The sequence below is a fragment of the Betta splendens genome, chromosome 19, assembly GCF_900634795.4.
Source record: "Betta splendens chromosome 19, fBetSpl5.4, whole genome shotgun sequence".
In the NCBI taxonomy this organism is placed as follows: domain Eukaryota; kingdom Metazoa; phylum Chordata; class Actinopteri; order Anabantiformes; family Osphronemidae; genus Betta; species Betta splendens.
Genome location: NC_040898.2, coordinates 3591977 through 3615129, shown reverse-complemented (window position 1 = coordinate 3615129; position 23153 = coordinate 3591977). Strand labels below are relative to the sequence as shown.

At 40.0% G+C, this 23153-nt stretch overlaps 2 protein-coding genes across 3 annotated transcripts; one reads left to right on the top strand and one right to left on the bottom strand.

Annotated features, from left to right (window-relative positions):
* Positions 1 to 1992: 1992 nt before the first annotated feature.
* tmem130 (transmembrane protein 130) lies at positions 1993 to 7510 on the bottom strand. The gene is made up of 10 exons (XM_029133584.3): positions 7420 to 7510; positions 7042 to 7346; positions 5411 to 5526; positions 5253 to 5335; positions 5008 to 5179; positions 4783 to 4928; positions 4537 to 4621; positions 4250 to 4452; positions 3327 to 3418; positions 1993 to 3109 (listed from the first exon to the last, which is right to left on the bottom strand). The coding sequence occupies exons 4-10, from the start codon at positions 5326 to 5328 to the stop codon at positions 2972 to 2974; spliced, it is 912 nt and encodes a 303-aa protein (XP_028989417.1). The 5' UTR covers positions 5329 to 5335; positions 5411 to 5526; positions 7042 to 7346; positions 7420 to 7510; the 3' UTR covers positions 1993 to 2971.
* baiap2l1a (BAR/IMD domain containing adaptor protein 2 like 1a) lies at positions 6534 to 22676 on the top strand. Of its 2 annotated transcripts, none has more exons than XM_041068415.2 (14): positions 6534 to 6784; positions 7797 to 7872; positions 8039 to 8125; positions 14166 to 14227; positions 14675 to 14746; positions 14977 to 15111; positions 16637 to 16789; positions 16891 to 17034; positions 17111 to 17234; positions 17311 to 17524; positions 19385 to 19444; positions 19541 to 19676; positions 21822 to 21862; positions 21943 to 22676. In XM_041068415.2, exons 1-14 carry the CDS (start codon positions 6731 to 6733, stop codon positions 22013 to 22015), a joined length of 1431 nt encoding a protein of 476 aa, XP_040924349.1. In that variant the 5' UTR covers positions 6534 to 6730; the 3' UTR covers positions 22016 to 22676. The 2 variants fall into 2 exon arrangements, with proteins under 2 accessions (XP_040924349.1, XP_028989414.1); XM_029133581.3 differs by having other exon boundaries at positions 6535 to 6784; positions 19538 to 19676.
* Positions 22677 to 23153: the final 477 nt, after the last annotated feature.

Genomic DNA, 23153 nt, shown 5'->3' with positions numbered 1-23153 from the left:
CAGCAGGCATTAATCTGGACAGCCCCAATTAGTAATGATGACCTCCAGGAAAAGCTGTTGGCAAACAACATCAAAGTACCTAAGAGCATAAAAATAATCGGCGTCAAGGACTGTTTGAAAGGATTCAAGGATTTGACTTTTGGGGAATGGATCATGTGTCATGTCTATTGTTTGGTTGCACTTCACTCATCCTCTTATGTTCTTTGGGAACAAGCTAATAAGTAGCGTGCTGCACGTATTTTGTCATTATGGTGCGTAACACTAGCTGAATGCAGGACCCAAAGAAACCTATGACAAAACTATACTCAAAAAAAAGATTCTTTCCCCTTATAAAACATAATTATATTTTTTTAAGTATTATATAAATGAAAGCTAGGATTTCAAATGGTTATGTGTTTTTTGAAATAAACATAACTCAAATATGCTCAAACCGTGCATTAAAAAAATCAAATAACCTTTAGTTAAAATCTATGAAACAGGTTGGTCAACAGGGTTATGCAATTGAATCACATTAAGTTAATGTAATTTTACACATAAAGCTTGTGTTTTGTTCAAATACCTGATGTACAGGCAATGAGGAATTTCATATTAATGTTAATTATTTTATCAGTTTATGATTATGTGAAATATCTACATGTAATAAGATAAGACATAGTTTATTGATTCCCTTGGGGAAACTGCTTTCTGATGGCATGAACTGGGCTTGAACTGACAACCTTCCTGCTTCTCAGACTAAAGCTTTACCAGCTGAGCACTATCTGTGCCACTGTTGAAGGAGTTGCTACTTAATTGCAAAAGCAATAACAAGTGTTAACTGTATAATTTTCAATTACATTTATATGTTTATATGTTTTCAGTGTTCATAAAAAACAATCAACCTTATATATTTATAGTTATATTTATGTACATGTTTTATAAATATTCACATTGACTGTGACTAGTCTTCTGGTGGGCCAGTGGGTAAGTGGAAGACTGAGAAGCAGGAGGTTCAAGCTCAGTTGGTCCCAAAAACTCATTAAGCAAGAAATTTCACACTAACTCCTGAATGTGTCTTCTTGATACAACTGGTGAGGGATTAGATAAAAATAGGGCATGATGAAAACAAGGTTTTTTTCTGCCTCGTAGAAGCACTTTTGTTTGAGTTCATCAGATTAGAAACATTTTCTGTGTCAACCCTGCATATAAATATTACATATACATAGTTTAGCTTGTGGTTTTTGGTGTAGGTATAGATTAACCGAGGCCTTATGAGAGATATTGAAGCAAAAAAAAAAGTTTTTTTTTTATGTCAAAGTATTTGATAGACTTAGTTTGGCGACATCTGCTGGTAACGTTACATAGCCGTGTCATGAAACTGAAACTGTAGTTGAGCACAGAAAACAAATACGTCATAATACGTCTGGTTTGTGATTAACGTTTTAGAAATTAGTTTTCCTATTACTGTACATCATTATTTTCACTTCATATGACTCCAGGTGGTAGGTTACAGGTAACCAGGTAGGTTACATCTCAAAGATGTAAAGCTGTATTTTTGTAACTGGAATTTTATGTGATCCACCTAGATTGCATGCATTTTCATGTTCTTTCATAATTTGGGGATTAAAAACGATAATTTCTCAACATCTAATTTGGGGGGGGGGGGGGGGGGGGTGGCAGAAGAAAACAGAAAAAGATCAGATTTAAATTTGGGTTTAAAATAATAATAAGTAGTAAATAATAAATAATAACAGTAATGAAATTACTTGGAATAAATTACTAAGAAATTTGATCAAAATATCCATCAATATATATCCAATATTTCCATCTCCACTAATACAGTTCACACTCCACAAACGCACCTGATGCAGACAAACCACAACATCTCACGGTTCCATTTTTTTCAAACTGCATGGCAATTCCTCAACCAGTCACATGGTATGAGCAGCTGGTGAGGCTGCCTTATGTCATCACACACATCACTGAAGCAATTTTTACCAAGAAACATTTTATGTCTTATCATATTTTCAATGGGTTTATCAAAAACTTATTTTGCCTACAAGCAATACAACTTGCAACCAAGTATATGAACACATTAATCAGTCATAACACAGTGGACAGCGAAATACAAAACACTGATCTCAGTGTGAATCAGTGCATCATTGATTGTCATTGTAGCCTGTTGCTATTTGTCGTCATTTTAGTTTATGTCAAATTTACCTTTTATGCAAAGAATTGGATCCAGATGAAGAAAGGCTTTGATTTATTGAATCCATGACATACATTTTCCAAACTGTGGCAGAAAACTGAAATATTGCAAATATTACAGAAAATACATGTAGACTAGAATACAGTCAAAATACAGTCCCCAAATGTATTGGAGGATGAGACACAACTAAACTGTTGATTCTCAGTCTCTGCTTTAGACCTCCTCTAACCATGCAACAACACAGACCTTGAACCATTTTAAGGCCTAAAAGCTGATAGAAAATTCATGGAGGAGCGTCAGGTGCTATGGTGAGTTCATATTGGTCTTACTGGTTTCTAATAAAACAGATTGGTTTCACCAAAGCTAAAACAATGGGGTTTAGGTTGTTTGAATGATGTCAGTGGAAACTGTTTTGCAAAAGGAGGACAAAATGTGGCTATCCAATGAGAATGGGTTTACACGTTTGGCTGATGCACTGCTGTAATAGTGAGGATGAAAATGAGTGGAACCTATTTATTCACAACAGGTCAAAGCGACTAATAAAAACTGTATTCTAAGCACATTTGAATGTCAGCTATGATCACTTTTCTATTTTTTGAAATGTACAAAATATTTGAGCTGAAAGTTTGGGCTACAGACTATAGACAGTAGTCAGGACTAGATTGATTAACTGCAATGGAATGTGAGATTGTGCTAAACTAAATCAGTGCATTAGTCCATCATATATGCAAAATAAGAATAGTTTACTGCTGGAACACAGCAAATCACACTGGAGCAGTATGAGGGTTAGAAGTAGTGGGTGCCATACTGCAGGAGGCGTGACTCTTTATCACTCCTCTTCACAGTGGACATGTCGAGGAGACTCATGCTTTGATCATGATAGTCTTGGTTCTTTAGGAATGTAGCATTACTGGAAATGGCAATCTGCAAAAATATTCAGATAAATGGCAGCCAAGCAAAAAGGTTTTACTTTCAGAGTTTTAGATAAATGAGATAAATATTCAGATAAATGGTCTATGGTCACACAATCATATTTAGAAACATGATCATATTTAGAAACATGAAAATAATGCAGACAACAGTGGGTTTTGCAAATGCATGTCACACATTTTGCGTGAGTTGTCGACATAGGAGTGTGTACCTGTGATCTTTTGTAACGGCGACGGACGATGAAGCAGATGGCTGCAACAAGAACTGCAGCAGAAAACATGATTAAGAATATCTGGGTGTTATCTGTAATGAATAGAGAAAAGCATGTTGGTCAATGTTGTCAACATATTTAATATATTTTAGGTTGGGAACATTTTATGGTATGACAATGCCAATGAATATTATTATACTGTATTATGGTTATAAAAACATTTATACTGTTACCAGATTAAATTATACTACTGTATACATTTGTTGTCATTTCAATGTATGAAAATGCAGCACTTGTGTGTAAGTGTGTAGATGTCAGGCACAGATTTATGTCTTTGAATAACGGGTTAGGTTTAAACTATACATATGTGTAACAATCCCTGTGAACAATTGAGTCATTCTAGACCATGATTGCTCTGTATAAAGTCAGCACTGCATCAAAGTCTTCAATTTCACGTCCAGATTTTAGAGTTGTTCGTAAAAAAGCATCTTCTTAGCAAGTGAGAAATCAGCTGAAGCAGGAAATAATGAGTTTGAAATGGATCAAATTATTCTAGCACAGTAGACATGTGGTAGGCAGTTGACCACTGACCAGCTAAAAGGCATGTGGAAAGTTTTATTTGAAAATACCTTGTGACTTTGTGACTGGAGAAATTAGTTTTTTTAATGCATAAAGTGTTGATTTATTCACAGTCATTCAAATTCGATAAAATCTATAAAGTCAAACCTTTCAGACCTTTAATTTGTTTGCTGTAATCTTAGTAAAATTTCTTTACTGAGGAGTTCTATAATTATCGATTCTCACAACAATATAAAGTGCGTGTGTGTGTGTGTGCGTGTGTGTGTGTGTGTGTGTGTGTGTGTGTGTGTGTGTGTGTGTGTGTGTGTGTGTGTGTGTGTGTGTGTGCGCGCGCGTGCACTCACAGTTTCCCCTCACATCCAGACTGAATGAAACTTGCAGGTTGCTGATGTCATTGCGGACACTGATGTCCAGGCAGTGGACTCCAGCTGAGGTGAAGGTGTGGCTCAGGCTGAGGTTGGTCTCATACAGCATAGTCAGGGTGCAGCCCCCGGTCACGTCTGGCCCACAGTTGTGGTAAAAACGCGAACACACCCGCATGGGAGGACTAAAGAAACACAGAGATTTTCTCTCCTTGTTCATCTTGCTCATCAATGCCTTTTTTTTTCAAAACAAACCAAATGCTGCTTACCTTCCATCAATATGAAAAGTCAAAGTGGTGTTCTCAGAAACGCTGTAGTATGAAGCTCCCTTTAACTTGACTTCTTTAATGGCATCTATAGATACAATGTAGTTGTTTAAAATGAGCAGTAATAAATTTGAAAAAAAAAAAAAGAATTAACCTTTATCAAACTGCAATAAAAAACAAAAGTGCTGCTGCTGCCAATGTTATTTAATAATCATTTAAGAGTGATGAGATTCTTTTAAAACTACACACCGAGCACTTGGACGTCTCTGGAGTAAACCCCAGTAATCTGAGGTCCAGATTCTGTCACATTGACTCCTACTTTCAAGCGCAATGTGTAGTTGCCCGATTGAGGGTAACTATACTGCACAAATGGCTCAGTTCCTTGGATCACTTCTCTGCATCAGAGAGGAAGTGAGAAGTCAACAATAGAAAAGGATTTGATTTATTTGATTTAAACTGTAGGAAAAGACATACCCGTTGCCCAGGTCCCACGTATAGGTGCGCTGCTCGGGGGTGAGATTGTTCCGGGCGTCAAAGAACTCAAACGTAGTCTCTGTGGGAACAACTGAGGCCAGATGGCCAGTGTTCCTGAGGTAGGTAGCGTTTCCCTCCTTTTGATAGAAAATCAATGTCCCAGCAATATAATCTGTTTGAAGCAGAGGACAGTCTTCATAGCACTTTGAGTGTATGAAGGATAAATAAAGTACTGTGTGACTTACCCAAATTTGTCAAAGGGTCTGAAGTCTGTGCCACACCCAGCATGACTAGGACCGGAAACATCCAAATCCATATCATTTTTCTTCTGTAAGTACATGTCTGATAGATTAAAACACACCAAGACATGGGAAATCGATGCATCGTAGCAAACATTATTTACCTGCCGTGGAAGAACGCAACTGACCAGAAGAGAACCACAAGTAGAAGTCAAGCCGATTGTTGGAGTTGCGGCCGAGCGGTCGGACTGGAGGAGGAGAAGGTGGTCTTAAGGCGGCCCTTTAAATAAATAGCATGGAGCATCAGGACTGTATGGTTTAAACTCATCAGCGTGGGTCTGATCATGTGACTAATGGAACGTTCAGCTTGTAAAAGAGAGGCCTGTAACGCGTTAGCCGCTCCTCTGCGCCTGATTGGACTGTCACATTTCTGTGAAATAGAAATAGTAAATCAATTTGGTGGAGATGGAGTAAATCAGAATGTTTTAGTTGTAGTTAGAGACATGATTTACCCACATGGTGGTGCCACCAACCTAAAATCTACACAACCACATGCTCAGCTAAAGGGACTCTAATTTTAGATTAGCTTAGTCTCTTGAAACAGTAGGGTTAGAGTTAGTGGAAAGAAATAAACAAATAAATGTTTTACATAAATGTACTTATACCATTACCTTTCAAAACAAACGTATGAATAGACACGTGCTTCTGGACATTCTTGTTTGATACTTCATTATAAACCTGAGCTGTCAGTGTCCTCAGCCTCACAGTGCTTTCGATTCTGTGTTTTGTTTGCAGTAATTTGAATAACTGCAAATCTGATTTGGGTTATATGGTCTGCGTTCGCTGTAAACATTGATAAACAACGCTTCTATGTGGTCTCATAGTGCGAGAGGGCAGCGTTTAAACGCAAAGCACGCTAATATAAGCGCCATAGAAACAAAGCACACGAGAAACGACTCGCAATAAAAGGTTGTTAGACATTCGGTTTCACTGTCCCTCTGTTGTAGAATCAATTATTTTCCTACAGGTTTACACCACGTAACGTTGCATGTACGGTAGACACACGTCTTTCATGCATGATGACAACATTTCATGAATGGCTATAACCACCGGAAGGAGGCTGTTTGTTTGGTCATTCATTTTTCTATGCTCTTGTTTCGGGTCAGACGTCCAGTTTCACTCTGCCTCAACTTTTTATCGCGCCACCTGGACGTTTCGTTTGCCGCCACACGTGACGCTCGCGGCCGCCTCCTCCCTCGCGCCCCTCCGCCCTCGGCGCCAGGGCGCATGCTCCGCAGTCGGCCGTCGTCTCGCGCAGCGGCCGCTGAGCATATCTGCGTTCACGTGCGCGGAGTGCGGCTTAGTGCGGGGAGCTCGGCCGCGCTGTGGATTGCGTTATTCGGAGCGCGTGAACGCCTGCGTTACGAAGCACCGCTTTGGGTTTGTTTTTTCCGCCGACTTGTGAGAGTTAGAAGCAAGCGGCCATGACGTCTCGCGCGCCAGATGAAGTGAGCAAACTCACTGAAAGTACATACAAGGTGAGTGATAGGCGGCACGGGAACAATTAACAAATCGGCTGGTGCCCACTAGCGCGTGCTGATTTTCACCTCTGAACACTGTAAAAACAGATTCGTGTTTCAGTGTCTTGTATTTTTGGAAGTTTTTATGGGGGGGGGGGCATCAGATTGAACAAGTGAACCTGGATGTTTGCAAATAACAGAATACTCTTGAACTCTGATGAAAGAAAGTTCAATTAAGCCAATGCCAAGTAAAAGTTATTTAACAATGCACACACCTTTTCAACCCATGGACCAAAAAGGGCTAATCTTCATCAATAGTTGCTTAATGCCATCAGGAGATTACAGTATTCCCATAAGCATGATATCAGCAGCTCTCGTCACACACACATTGATCAAGCGCACGTCCCTCCTCTGTTAACCCAGATTGCTCTGATCAAGTTCGAATTTGCAGCGTTTGCACCTGATAACCAGGTGAGAGTGGGATCGAATGAAGCGGTTTGTCTCCACGTTGATGTCTTTGATGACAGGGTAGATTAAATGTAAATGGTGGGTATTCGTGTTCGCCACGGTTTCAGCTGAGCTGGAAAAGAAACAAGAAAACAAGTAACCAGTTTTTCTTTCCCCTGCTGTGTTTTCTTTATGTAAAGTCATACCTGTGCCTTCATTGTTCTGCCGAGGGCGTGTCAGGCGACCAGAGAGAGGGACCTGAACAGCACTTGATTGTTGAGGCATTTCAATAGAGACGCAGACTCTCGCGAGGTTCAGGCCACAAATGGCGACTCTGTGCGGGACTTTGTTCCTGTGGGGCAGTTAAGGGGTCAAGTTAAAGATTCATTCATAGAGCGACGCAGTAAATGCTTATTTCCACTGATTTCTTCACCCACTTCCACATAAATGGCCAAAAGAATGTTGTTAAACAAAATTTGTAATGTTTGTAAGAAATTGAAAGGGAAATGCTGTAATTGTATAAGAAGGAGGTCTGGCAATTGCTTCTCCTTCTTTAATGCTGACCTGTGCTCCGTTGTCCCAGAATGTGATGGAGCAGTTCAACCCAGGTCTGAGGAACTTGGTCAACCTGGGGAAGACCTATGAGAAATCAGTCACAGGTAAACACATTATTCATATGTACCCATGCATTTAGTTAATAGTACAGTTGTCCAGTTATTTATGCTACCAGATTCCCAACTCAATTCAGAAAAGTGGAATTGCTTTCATTGTGTGTCCTTATTCACAGCCAGTAACATAATGATGTTTATCTGATTTCCCGTGCAGTCATGACTCTTGCGGGAAAGGCGTATTTTGATGCAGTCTCAAAGATCGGGGAGAACGCTATCGTGTCTCCCGCCTCCAGAGAGCTTGGTGAGTTTTGTGCCAGTTCAGGTTCTGTTTCCTTACAGTAGGTGAAATCTCAAGTGGTTCTGCCTGATACCTGTGCTCGTTGCTTTCTTCTGTGAGGCGACAGATTGAAAATGATAATGATTCTCAGCCTCCCCTACTGTTGGAAATGTAGCTAAAGAGGCTGTAGTATGCAGTACTTAGAAATTTAGAATTATTTAAGGTCCTCAAAATTGTATATGCATAATATGATCCGTCATATATTACCATTATCTGATAATATTGTGATAGGGACGACTATCCTGGATTTCACTACATAGATCCATTGGTGAGATAAACAAATGATATCTATATAGTTTCACAAAGAAAGTAATTGACATATGAAATGTCGCACTTTGAAATACAGCCATACACATTAGATTTGAAATATGGCAGTGGGCACGATGAACAGTGTCACCAACAGAGAATGCCAGAGTTAATTTAACTGAACTTCTTCCTTGTCACACTAAAGCATTGCTCGTGTTCCTGCTGTGCTATTGTTCCAAGACCGTGACCTGTAGATTGATGTTGATGCTGAGAGCTCTGACCTCACCTGGACTACTTTGAGCCGGTGTACACAGCTGTCTGTTCCTACTGTAGATTGGCGTAAAGCTGCCAGGAGCATTTCTGAGAGGTTCCAGAAACAGTCTGGCTCTCTGTGTCTGTGACGAGATGCCAGAATATGATCACCAGCACCTCTAAAACCTGCTAATTTGTGCCTGTCTGCTTTTGGCTGGAGTTTCCTAAAGGCTACTTCACAACCCAACAATTGCTCTTGTTGTCGTGGCCAAAATCCCATGACCAGAGCCACTGCATTGTAGTTCATTATTCTATCAATTACTTTCCTGGTATTCTAAAAGTCAACTTAGCAAAGTCTTAAATTGGGTCTTGTCATAAAAAGATCTAAACAGACCTTTCTGTGTCTAAATCACTAACCATGTCATCATTCATGTTGAAAATTAAACTCATCATCATTAAACTGTTGTCTCTATGCAACTTTGTAATGGTCAGCCCGAGTGGAAGTCAATGATGTAAACATCCAGAAATAACACCCAATAATTGAGCCATTGTAGCCCCGAGCCACAGAAATTAATTAATCTGTGGCATTAACTGATCCCGTCCCCGTCACTGAAGTGCTTCCTCCCATCTGCTCCCACAGTGTGGCTGCCATCGAGCTCATACAGGTTGTTTTTATCTAGTTGGTGACTCATCTGCAGTTATTATATTAGTACTAAAATTTCTAACACTGGTCCATGGACCTCATTCTTTTTATATTGTGCTGAGTCACGCCTTGATGGAGTGATTTTACTAATTGGTCTCATGTAAACCTAATCTGATGTCATAGGCAGGGGAAAGGAACATGATGGCTAAAATGAAAATAGATATTTGCCCCTTTTGTCTTAATAGTAGAACATATTACTGTAGATCCCGCTTACATAATTATACATGACTTACGAAAGCCCTTTGTCACGAATTTATAAAATATAAGGGATGGTAAGGTTATTTTCACAGATCTGTCAATTTCTGATAAAAGATCAAGTCACAACAGTCAACAATAAAACATCTAGTGATAATAATAATCTGGGTAACAGAATAGGTTAGTGGATAAATATGCCACTGTGCCTAAAAAGAAAAAAAATCAGACTTCCAAATTTGACTTTTATGTACCACAAACACAGAAATAATATAGATAAAGATGATAAACTTTTAATATTTTATTTTATGTATATAACTGTTGAAAACTTCCATAGTTCTCTGTGAAACACTGATTAGGTTCATTGTGCTTATGTTTCATGGTCAACCTCTATCATTTTCATTGCATTCCAGAAGCAACGAGGTGAAACAACTTCACCAAATAAGCCATACAAACCACACAAAACCATATAAACAAAGTGTCTCCAGAATAGTTTCACAATTCTCCTTGACTACCTGGAACAGGCAGCAACCACACATTGTGAATTCTGTCACAGCTGAGCAGCAATCACTGAGCAAACGGACAGATGAGATCCTTCCACTGCTGGTCGTCCGCCTTTCTAAACCAACACCACACTCTTGTGCCTGTTTGTGGGAGGCTGAATGGGTTTTTATCATGACCGTATGTACTATGTGTTCAGGCTCCATTTCTGACAATAGTCTAGTAGAGGTTTGGGTGGAACTACTTTCAGTGGCAAACTAAAGCATCGTTGCAGACATCTAGAAAGATTTCTCTGAAGTGATAGACCATGTTTTTTTTCTCTGTGAAGGTGTCTTGTGAAAAGCACTGGTGTCACAGTGTTTGGCAGGTATTTACAGAAATTTACCAACTCTGCTTACATGCCATTGTGCTCTTCTTTTGGTATGTCGGGTTTGTCTCATCATACTTGTACTCGGTACTGTTTTTCTTCTTTCTGCATTTTATTCACCTGGACACAATTTGAAGTATTAAAGCACCCCTTTGCTTCACTGGGTGATGTTCTTTCCCTGTGTCCTTTAGCGTAGGAACCATTATTTATTTCTAGCCGAGTGATGGTTGATCTCAGCCTTTAGAACTCCTTTTAAAACTTTATTTAAAAAACATCAGGCGAGAAAGAAGCTCTAGGACAGAGATTTTGCACAGAAGCAGAATTAAAGTGTCCAGAAACATCCTGGCTTGACCTGGTCTATAGCAGGTAAAAAGTAAAAGAAAAGATTTTGACATTTTATTGCCTTTACTGATTGTATAGTAGCAAATTGAGCATATCTCATAGTGGACTTCATCAGTTGTGTCTAATAAACTGCAAAAACAATGATCCAGCTTTTATGCAACAAAGTCAAGGATAAATTTAACCAAGATATCGGGTATATCCAGACATAATCCCTTGGTTAAGCTCTTGGTTTTGTGTGTTTCTCCCAAAACCGAATCCCCTGGTCTTTTAGGAAATGTTTTTCCAATAATTAAATATAGCCTTTGAATGGAAGTAGATTTGATGTTATCTATAGTGCATTGTTACAATAGCTGTTGTTCAGTTAATCATAATATGTCATATTCAGTGGGTGTACAATTGGAGGCTTCCTGTGCATGAGGGCACGACTGGACTCCACAGGGAGTTGCAGTAGGTGGCCTGCGTGAGTGAAAACCTTGCAGGAGAAATACCAGCCCCAACCCTTCCACCTTTTCTCTGCTCTGTTTGTCAAGAAATATTAATGCGCACTACCAGCAAGAGGGAAAAATAGCAATGCCAAAGGGGTGAGGGGCGGTGCAGGTTTTCTGTAGCAAATTGGTGTATTCAGGCTAAAACACAGACTGCATGTTTTCGGCCAACTGGGTTTGCAGCAGCGGCAGCTGGCGAGATGCTGTGGCTTGACAGAAGCCACCCTGTCGGTCATTATAGTATGTGTGTGTGTGTGGTGTGCTGCCACAAGCTCTGCCCTGCTGCTTAAGTGAGAGCGGCAAACCATTTTCACAAGCTCTCGCTGTCTTTTCTGACATTCTCATGCTTTCAAATTTAAACCGTTTTTTTAAAACCTCTTTTTAAATGCTGTAATGTGATATGCATATATAGATGTGACATAAATTATCCAAAACACATTTTCTGTGTGTGTGTGGGGGGGGTTACTTGTTACTTGAACATTGCTTGTCCTCAATACAGCTGCTCTACAAATACAAACAAAATCTAAAGATGGATGAAATACAGTAGGTTTGTCATAGTCTGGTCTGGATCCTGTTTCATGCTGGAGCCCTCACTCCACTGAGCGAAGCCTCGAAGCTGCCGTCAACCATCCACACAAATGATCACATTCACACATTCAGGCTGTGGATTAGGTCTCTATCACCAGAACCATCCACTACCATCCACCATCTGTATTTACATCGCATTCCAAGCTCTCCTAAAATGTTGACAGCCCTGGCTCTAAAAGGGAGTTCTTTTCCTTTTGTCCTTGATGTTTTGGAAAACGTGATGACGTGAGTTTATACCAGACCAGAACATTCCTCTGTCTGCTCTGGACCGCTTAATTTAATACTCCTCAGATCAGAATCTGATTCTGAAAACCTTTTTAATTACGTTACGCAGCATTGATCTACTACTTTGAAGCTAGTCTGCTCACGAGAGAAGAGCTGCTGACCACAAATGGCTTATAACGAAAACATGAATCGCATTGTGTGACATTATTATTATTATTATTATTATTACAGGAAGAAAGTAGCACAATGCTGTCAGTTCTAATGTAGATATCAGAACTAACAGGTCGGCTGCCAGTGTTTCATGTGCCAACATCATCTGAAATAGCATCTTCCTTATCAGTTACCAAATATGAAAGGCTTGTGTTAGCACAGGGCATTGCCAGCTCATAAACTGTGTCACCTGTTGAGAATGTTGAAGGCGTTGTTGTGCATCCTATCAGCAGCCTAGTAAAACAGGCACCTTACAAGAAGCTTAAAGGATGATCTCAACAGGAGGACTTTAAAGTATTACTATAAGTTAGTTATTATTATTATTATTATCATAAGATGTTTTTACTATAGCAAACGTATAAATTAAAAATCTTCCTTCTTTGGGTTTTAGACCTGTGTGGCCAACTATTAAGCTACGTAAGCTGAATAAAGTGAGCCCAAAAGCCTTTCATGCAGTTGTAAGCCACGGGGTCTAATTTTGTACATACTGTAAATGTGAGGCGAGCTGGGCAGGGTGTGGTAACGGAGCTAGGGACAGAGATTGGATGAATGAATCATAGGTCATATTTGTAGATCACAGCTGGTGGAGTTCCCCCCCGGGAGGTGTTATCAACCTGGTGCATGTGTTCAAATTTATGCAAACATGGCATTTGAGATCGTTGTCTGAAGATTACATTATCTTGACACTTAAATGCTTGACTAAGTGCGTATCGGCTACAACAAACCGAGATGGGCGATAAGGCTGATAAGTAAGGCTGCCCTGACTTGTTCTTATTAGGTGATGTACTTCCTTAGTTCTGTGACGAGGTAACTTATGCACGCTTTAGCAAGAAAAAAAAAAAAACACTGTTCACATTTTGCACCAGTGCTTTGTACTTTGGCTCACTCAACTCCAGCTCACCCTCCTCAGCTGTTTATGACAGATCAAGCCTCATACAGTCCACATTTACGATAAGCTGCATTAACCTTCCGTATTATTTACCCTGCTTTATCAAGGTGACTGTACAGAAGCAGGCAGCCTGTGCTCCACCTAATGCAGCCTGTTGTTGGGCATGTCCAAACAGCGCTGCGCCCACTGCCACCCCTCTCTGTCGAGGCACAAAGGCGGCTTTTACCAGTACGTTCTGGTAACCTTCAGAGGGCAATGTTGTTGTAGCTGGAGGACAGAAGTCCTGCTCTGTATCAGAGGGTCATTATGTCTGTTTGTCTGAGCGCTGGTGTGCAGAGAGGAATGTCAGGTGGTGGGTCAGATGTGTGCTGACAGGGAGTTGACCTTTTTCAGATTTGAACTAAAACCTGCCACCTGTGCTTAATTTACTCTTTCTGATGGTGTCTACATCTTCCACATTCCAGAGATCTATACGTCCCATGTGATGTGATGTTGAATACTGTTTTTTAGTGTTCCATCAGATCATATGTCCTGTAGTAAACCATGAATCTAGACTGAGCCCCATTGTGATGGAGGTAGCGCTATAAACTGCTTAGCTCCAATTGTCCACCTCTATTTACAGTACTGACTCACTCCCATTGTTTCATGTCACTGCCCTACCTACAGTGTTGCCTGCCTGACAGTGGAGAGTGTTCTCCATCTAGCTGTATATTGCCAGAATGAGATTACTTGTTTTCAGCTGCTTAAATATTGAAAGGAGAATAGTCATTCAAATATAATCTGGATGAATAACAGGTTTACATTTTTAAAGGGAAATACAATTCACGTGGCTCTGTCCAAATGTTTTTAGGGCTTAGAGCTCCTCATGGCTGCGTTGCAAATAAATATATTTCTCTTTTAATTCTTTTAAATTGTTTTGATCCTGGTCACAATACACTTTCTAAACGTTTTTCTTTCTTTCGTAATGATGTGATGCGCTAAAAGTTGCAACTGATGTTTCATAGGTGTGGTTCTGATGGAGATTGCAGAAGCCCACATGAAGGTCTACATTGAACTGGAGGAGAATGTGGGTACCCTTTTTTCCATTAGCAGTGAGCCTCACAAACACAGAAAAAAAGTAAATTACTGGTGTGTTCAAAGTCTAAATTAGTGTCTGTTATAATAATACATCTATAATGGTTTTTAAACTATTAAAAAGCAGTGAGTCATACAGTTGTCTATAGTCATAAATACACAGCAGTCTGGCAGGAATATACAGTATTATATATTAATATTTGTTTTATTTTATAAATCACACTTTTACATAGTAATAGTATGATTCAAAGGACTTTGAAGGAGTCTTGAAGGAGCCTTTTAGACATGTAACCGCTATCAACTGATAAGCTTTTTTTTTTAAATTTGTTTTAAAAAATCTAAACCAGATCTCTCTCAGTGACGGGCAATGAAACACAGTGTAATATAAGGTTCACTATGTTTTGGCACAGCAGGCTAGCAGTGTGTTTTGTTTCCACAGTTAAAGAGGTTCCACAGGGAGGTTATCACAGAGCTGGAGAAGAAGACAGAGATGGATGTTAAATACATGAACGTAAGTCAGATCACATACTGTGCAAAACATTGCACAGTGGAAGTCAGCCCTTGGTGTCTGTTGCACACATAAGAATCACTTGGACTTGGCATACATTAATCTAAATAAGAATAAATATCTATTCCCTGAAGTATGTGAGTCATGACATGAAAGACAGTGTCTAATTGATAACATAATTCTCCTTCTCATCATCTCTTTCTCATCTCTTGTCATCAAAACGTCAACCATAGGCCACTTTCAAGCGTTATCAGTCAGAGCACAAGCTGAAGCAGGATTTTCTGGAGCGCTCTCAGACAGACCTGAAGAAACTTAGGAGGAAAAGCCAGGGGAAGCACTCGTCCAAGTACGAGATCAAAGAGAATGAGGTAAGACTGAACTCAAGCCCTGAAAGAGCCTCTTCTCAAATCACGCCAACCTCATGCGTGAGTACCTAGTGTGCAGGTTACCCCACAGGTGAGGCTAGTTGCTGTCATGGAATTTTCCTGCCGATGAAAAGATGACGTCACATACTGTAGGAAAAACATGCCTCATGCTTAAAACTTTTGCTGATATCAAAAAATATGTGCATGGGATCATCAACAACAGGCAGATTGTATGAATATTGGTCTGTAGAACAAGGACTTTATATTTTAGCCCATTTCTTTAGAGGTGCACACGCCCATAAGAACAATTTATTTTATCTCGCTTGACAGAGTCTCTTGTTTGAAAGATAATTAAAAGACTAGATTGACTAGATTGTGTGAATGAAAGTGATCATGTAAAAGTTAGTCTGACCTTTTTGTGTTTTTGCTGGTACTGGTGATTTGACTAAAACATGAATTCATAAGACATACAGATGTATAATACCAGATAACGTAATGGTTTTATAACAACTAAGAATTTTATCTTCAGATGACCCACTGCTACATGTAAGTGACGTCAATTAACATTTACAAACATTACTTTGAGGTTCTTCGAGCAGGCTTTAAGATCTGGTTTCAGATCAGAGGCCTGAGTGTGCTGAGTGAAGTGGCAGTGCCTGCGTGTGGAAGTCTTATCACCTCAGTGATTTGCTTTGTAAATCGGTATGGCTAAATGCAGAACACGCTGCACAGCTTGAGGAACGCTGCATCAGCCTTATTTTAAATCATCAGCTGGTTCTGTGTCCTTGTGTTGTTGATAGATTCTGTTTTTTTTTTCATTTTAATTAAAGCCTTTGTCGTGAAACTATTTTAAAAAGACAAAGTGTACCACTGCCAAAGACACGAAGCCTCGTTGGACTGCTCGCTAGGATCCTTGACTGATCGTTTCCTATCAGAAATGGTAAATCAAGACGTTTGATTCAGTGTCTGACAGACAGAGAAAATGAGTCCAGACTGTAGAGGAGGTGTGTTTGAGCCCTAGATACTGGCTGGTTTGCTGTCACCATGACAACATGGGGAAAATGGGAGAGACGGGGGGAGTTTGTTGTAGAATAAAGCGACTGAGGAGTCATTGTGAAGACTTAGCAGTGCCTTATGTCACATACAGCTCATCTCCTCTCACTGAAGTAGCAGGAGACACAAACTGGACCCTACGTGGAAAGACTTGATTACAAGCTGATATTTGCCCACTCACTTTGCTTCAACATGCTTCTGATGTTTAAAAAAAACAACAACACAGTATTATGGGCCACAGGCTACTTCTTACTGACTGCATGCAGATACAGCAGGCTTCACTCAAGTAAAACGTTTTCAGTGCACATGCCGGAAAAACATAAATACTATAATATTTATTATTACTAAATGATTAAAAGATTATAATGCATAGCAATCACATAACAATATGTGAAGGTATAGATTCTTTAGTGAGTTCAGTCTAGTTTCTATTTCTTTCTCCGCCCTAAACTTTGTGCTGTGACCCTGTCTGCAGTGTTTGGAGACCATCTCTTCACGCCAGATGGATATGCAGAAGTTCATTGCCGATGGCTGCAGAGAAGCCTTGCTGGAAGAAAAAAGGCGCTTCTGTTTCCTGGCCGACAAACACTGCATCCTCTCCTATCAATTTAGCAACTTCCACGACAAAGTAAGTCACGACCAAGATCGGGCACGTCCAAACACAAGCTGCCTCTCACGCAAACATCATGTGTTGATTAATACCTGCTCTCTCGCTCTTTTTGTTTCTAGGCCAAAGAGATCCTGACTATGAAGCTCCCCACCTGGCAGGAGAAGTGCAACGACATCACCAAGGTGCCAGACACAGTAGCGACCATGATAGAGGGCCTGTCGACCACTCCAGAACCATCGCCGCTGCCTGAGCACTACAATAGGGTATGTGGTAGTTGGTGATGCTGGTTGTAGTGACATATATTCTTGAACAGTTCAAGAAGCGCTTGTCTGTTTTCAGAACAACGTGGAGTCAGCGGTGCCTCCTCCAGCGCCACAACTAAAGGCTCAGATCAGTCCACTAGCCAACATGTTCAACTCAGAGCCCAGATCTCCTCTCACCTCCTTTTCTGACCATAACTCCGGTAAGAATGGCCTCAATCGAACACACACGCTGACATTATTCTATCGTCAGTCTTTGAGACTCTCTGCTTTTTTCAGACAAGGGTAGCATTGGAGAGGACAGTCTCTCTCGGTCGACATCTCAGTCCTCTGGTCTCAATGTGGGCAGGAAGGTCCGGGTTAGGACCATCTTCCCCCACACGTCGGGCAACAACAACACACTCCTCAGCTTCGATGACGGAGACATCATCAGTTTGCTCATCCAGGAGGAGAAGGATGGCTGGCTGTATGGGGAGCTGGAGAGAACACAGCAGTAAGTTGAAAGTACTCTGAGTACTCTCTCAGGCATGTGCTGATTACACAGTCTGCTCACCTAGCTGGCCTTTATCCTGATGAAAAAAACAAAGCACCACCAAAATAATATCACCAGGAGCATTTGGGGCATTTAACAAACTGTTACTTGAAGACAGAGTATGAATATTTATGTTTGATTTTAATACCTGAGCTTAACTTTCCCTTTTCTTTGACCCGAGTAACAATTGTAATACTGTAACAATTTGTTACAGTACTATGAAATTAGGAATTTTCTCTGGCAGTTCTTATATAAATTTAAATAATGACAACTGGTGTTATTTAAACCTCAGGGGTGACAGAGTATAAAAATAAATAATATGTTTAATTGCATGTTGTATTGTGTTATCCCCCTTCTATGTATTGTTAGGGAGTACAAATACAACAAATAGCCACAAGATTAAAATGCACTTTGATTCCAGATTCCCACACCTTTTGACACACAGGAATCCTTCACATGTGGCCGTACTAGTTACAGCTGTTCTTTCAAACCTTACCTGCTAATGCATCATGCCCAGAAATGCAGAGCACGCCAGGTATGTTTGACATGACAGCTGTAAATAACTACCCTGCCCCCCCACCCCTCACACTCCACACACAATCAGGTCTCCTGAACATAATAAATAAATAAATGAAATTAAGTTTGATTTTAAAATGCATTAGACTTCTGATTTATTGCTTCTCTATTATATTCCTGTCTTATTAGTATTATGTCTTGGCTCACATGATAAGGTTTGAACAGCTGTTGATGTTTAATGTATATACTTTGTTGGCTTGGTAATTACAGCTATCTTCAACTTCACTTTACTTCACCGATTAAGATTTTATGTTAAGGTTAATTATAGTCAGTGTTGTTTTTACTTCAGACAAGCTACCACAAGCCTTATCTGGCTAAGTGGCCCTTTTTGAATTGGAGTGATTTTAATGTAGTCATTTGTCAAAACAAGGTCATGTTGGGATAAACCACAGAACATTCTGTTTCTTAGCAACAAATGTGTTGCATTCATCTCAGAAGTCATCTTTCTTGCTAGACAGAACTCTGAGTTAATATTTAAGTCTCGCTAAACAAAACTGTGCTGTATGTAATATTTCATAGTTCTTGCAGTCTATTATTAGTATTACAGTATGAGTGCAGAATGGGAAGGTCACTAACAGACTATAACTCAAGAAATGATCAAATGAGAAAAGAGTCAGTTATTGATCCAACAACTGAACTTAATTTATAAAACCGTCAGTACAATGTTAGACATATAATCATACAGCCCACCCTGGCTAAAATTAATGATTTGCATTGTCTGCCAATGACTGAGCGATTTGGCATATCCAAACTAGAAGACGTACATGTTTTCTAAAAAGAACGAACATCAGCAATCTGAGACTTGGTTCTATATTTCAGGTAATTCTGTTTTCTATTCTAGAGCTAAATGAGATCTCCTGTGCAGCAAAACTCCCCTAACAGATAGCCCTTTCTTTTTCCATCTGTATGTTATGCTAAGCTAAGGTGACTGGCTGAGCTGGCTGGTGGAGTGGAGGTGTTAGATCTGTAAGGTGCAACTGGATTTACAACTTCCACTTCTAGCTGCCTGGTAACTTTAGTTACTAATGTATTTAACCAGTGTGTCAAGGGACACGAGGATCACTGCCACTGAAGGCTGTTGATAAGGGAAGAAAAAACACAGGACGGAGCAATTGTAGAATAGTTGACACTTATCTTACACTAAGATTGTATGTACAGTGGTATTACTCAAATAGTCATGGAAGAAAAATTTTAGCATAAATTATCATCAAAGTATTAATGAAGTTTTGGTTTGTGTCTTTGTAGGCGAGGCTGGTTTCCTTCATCTTACTGCAGACCTTACACAGACCCAGTGATATCAAACAGGTAAACAAACCCTAGAGCGAAGCCAGCAAGTAAATCAATGATTTGTTTTACAGCTGGTGTTGTGATCGCTGAACCTTACACCTTGTGTTTTAGCAGCAGCATGGACTCACCGCTGCGCAGTCCGAGCGTGGCCAGCCTGCAGGAGCAGGAGGGAGAGGATGAGTCCGTGTTACTGCCACCAGCAGACTACAGTGATGACCCCCTCTCCAGCTCAACACTGTCACCAAACACGGTTTGTAGTAGGAGCTGAAAAGTCCAATTGTCCTGTGTCATGTATTTGAACCTGCTTAATGGTTTTATTTGAAACACTGTTATACACTGCCTGGATATATTGATTGACCAGGTTATTCCATCATTGGATTTTTCTTCCCTGATGGTGCGGAAATATACCAAGGTGATTCATCGGGTTCAAATTTTGAGAGTGGTTCAGGAATCATTTTCACACATGGATTGGCCACCACAGAGTCCAGACTTTAACCCCATTGAGAATCTTTGGGATGTGCTGGAGAAGGCTTTGTTCAGCGGTTAGACTCTACCATCAATAATGCAAGATCTTGGTGAAGAACTAATGAATGGAAATGAATCTTGTGACATTATAGAAGCGTATCAAAACAATGTCACAGCGAATGGGTGCCTCAAATTATTGGTGTGTGACCTTTTTTTTTTTTTTTGGCCAGGCAGTGTATTATCCTATATGATAAAAAGGCAGCGTTGCCCCTGTGATGTACAGTAATCCACTGATGACATAACCTGCTAACATTATAGCAGAACAAACAAAAGCAATAGTTAATCAAACAGATATCCATCAATCATCTTAAGATGAGATTGTGGTTTGGTTGTGGCTTGGTGCCGTTCTGTGGATATTAACTAAGCATTTTCATTAGGTAGGATTTCATAATGAGCCTCTGTTGTAGTCACAAATAATTGGTGCTGCTCCCAAGTGGCCAAATCAGTTTGTGCAATCTTGATTGTGTTTAATTTTAATAGATGACATGTCAAAGGCAATGGTTTCTACTGTACAATGGTCTAATTGTATCTTCATCCAAACTCCTAACACAGAGTACATCATTAACACAGTCCATGGTCATTTCTGGAAAGGTGTGTTGAATGTTTGAGTTGTGTGTGAGCTAAAGACTAAAAGCATGACATAGAGGACTGGAAAACATTTAAAAGACATCTGAAAATGCTTCTAGCCAGGTTTCGTTTGAGAGAAAGACTTGCATGGGGAGGTACGAAGGACAAGAGGTTACAAACAGTATTTTATTTTGTGCCTGCACTGTCAGCTTGTTCAAAAAAGAACCAGTACAGTAGCTGTTCAGCCAGCAGACAACCTCAAGCACACCTATTTCTCCTTTATGGTCATCATCATCAGTTTTGCTGCTCTGTCTGCACGCTGTGTCCTTTAATATCTGCTGCCTCAGGGTTTCATTGTGAAATAACTACAGTATAATGAGAATATATCTCCAGGGCAGCCTGTGTGTGGACCTTGTCACAATGGCTCCCCTAGAGTGGCCTTCTTGGTGGCATAGGCATCGACTGGACCCTGCACTCAGGTGTAAACACTTATTGGATAACTTGACTTAAGTGCTTTGCCATAAATTCAGACCAGGTGAAACGGGAAGAACAGCACAATGTTTTAGGCACCTTTTGCAGGTTGGGACATCTTCTGTTACATTTTTCTGTCCTGTTATAATTGGATTTAGCTGCTACTTTAGTGTGTATAAAAAATGTGTATAAATCTTATAATTGGCTTACAAAATCTTTCTAATCTAATCTAACCCTAACCCAGCCTATGATGAGTTAGATATTGCCTGCTCACATACAAAATGCAATGTATTGCAGTGTATTGTACTAAATCAATTAATTAAACAATACTTGTTTAAAAAGTGCTCTGATCTAATCTTAAACAAAAAAGCACAAGAGCTTGACACGCATTCCTTCAACTTATCTGCTGTAGCACAATAAACATTCTTTACAGCTTTACAGCATTCTATAAGCAAACATGGTTATAGCTGGGGCGCTTTCGGAAGGTTAGATGTGGATGTTCTTCGTTTGTTCTTTATCGTGCTCGCTTGACCCTGCGGAGAGGATGAGGGTGTCCTTATTTTGACAAAATGACAGTCTGAAGGCGCAGCCTAGCCAAATTGTCTAGATTCCAAACTTGAAGAGGTGTGGGGCAAGATGTCAACGCACCACTGCAGTGTTTAGGTTGAAGGCAGGGAGGCAACCACAGATGAAAAATCTCACCAAGTCAGCCAAACAAGTCTGACAACAGACTTTTACAGCTGGAGGCAGGGCGTGGATTCGTAAGGACTGTAGTGGTGGGTTGGATGTGTGTCTTCAGTGTCTGAGTTTCATCTGTGTTTTTTGAAAACAGGTTTCTTTAGCCAACGGGACAGCAAAGGCTCCCTTTTTAGGGTGAGTGACCCAAAACACCAATAGTGACTAACTGATTGGTGATTGTAAAATGATATAATCTGTTTCTGTTATTCTTACAGAGGTGGGAATCCATTTGCCACAGTGAAACTAAGGCCAACTGTCACAAATGACAGATCAGCACCAATCATCTAACACTGAGGAGGAGGCCCTTCACCGCTAACATGCCTTGTGGGTAATCGCGCAACAGGAGACTCCATGCGACACGCTGAATGTCACCCCTACCTGGCGTCTCACCATCATGCTAGTCTTTCTCAGTATTGATCTACTTTAATGTGGGATTCATTGTTTCATGTCATAAATGTGTACTACAATGCCAATGTGTGCCAGTGTGACATTAGCCACAACAGCGAGTCACTGTATAATCAACCTGGAGAATCAGTATAACTCAGTCTAAACATTTTTGAACTGTAAACAAATTGTTTGAAGAAGTAATTTATTTGGTCTGTATTTGTGTCATTCACTCCAAAAAGAAAATTTGGAACTTACTGTTTTTAAGTTATTTTTATTGTGACTACTGAGTTAATGTCACTAATTCCAGAAACATGAGTGACTCTGCTGGGCTTTTTCAAAGTAAAAGTAATGTTGTGTTCTGCCATTTAGATACATTTATTGTGAAACAGCAACAGAGGTGGCATAGTTCACCATTAACAATAATAATCACTGCAGTATTAGATGGGTGTTTTTTACAGATCTAAACTGAGAAAATAACACAGAACCAAGTTTCTTGACACTTTGGTTGTGTGACATAGAAAAAGAATAAAAGTCAGAATAAACCACGTACTGACAGTAAGTATGGTCGTGAATCGTAATTCTGGCTTCAGGCTTGTTTGTACTGCAGTGAATACTGAGAGAATGAAGTAGAAGTGAACTGATGCTGATGAAACAGACCTGCACCCAGGCTAGCTTCCCGATTTGCCCAAAACATATTATTTCTACATTCTACACATTTTAATTATTGTTGTCTTGTTTTTCAATAGACATTTTATGTTGTGCAGAAGCAAGAATGAGGGTTAGTGACGCGGGTAGGCAGGTTTGAATGAAGGCAGTCCTGTCACTACTAAAATAAGGCTATTTAAATACAGTTTGAGATATTTAAATGACTTTTTTACATAAGTCTCTTGTAGGAAGGCATCTCACATTGGTTTTGATTTTACTTCTTGTAAAACGTGTATTTTAAGTTGACTGAGTGACATTTTTACAGAGGGACTACTTTACCCTCATGGTTTTGTTTGTGAAAATTGTGTCCAATGCACATAAGGCATATTTTGTA

What these genes read in the sequence shown, in the direction of transcription:
- tmem130 (XM_029133584.3), bottom strand. Translation starts at nt 5,328, where the DNA reads ATGATATGGATTTGGATGTTTCCGGTCCTAGTCATGCTGGGTGTGGCA. An exon ending in ACTTTTCATATTGATGGAAG is followed by an intron (nt 4,453 to 4,536) that starts GTAAGCAGCATT and finishes GTGTTTCTTTAG; the next exon opens with TCCTCCCATGCGGGTGTGTT. An exon ending in GCCGTTACAAAAGATCACAG is followed by an intron (nt 3,110 to 3,326) that starts GTACACACTCCT and finishes ATATTTTTGCAG; the next exon opens with ATTGCCATTTCCAGTAATGC.
- baiap2l1a (XM_029133581.3), top strand. Translation starts at nt 6,731, where the DNA reads ATGACGTCTCGCGCGCCAGATGAAGTGAGCAAACTCACTGAAAGTACA. An exon ending in TTAGCAACTTCCACGACAAA is followed by an intron (nt 16,790 to 16,890) that starts GTAAGTCACGAC and finishes TTTTGTTTCTAG; the next exon opens with GCCAAAGAGATCCTGACTAT. An exon ending in CTTTTCTGACCATAACTCCG is followed by an intron (nt 17,235 to 17,310) that starts GTAAGAATGGCC and finishes TGCTTTTTTCAG; the next exon opens with ACAAGGGTAGCATTGGAGAG.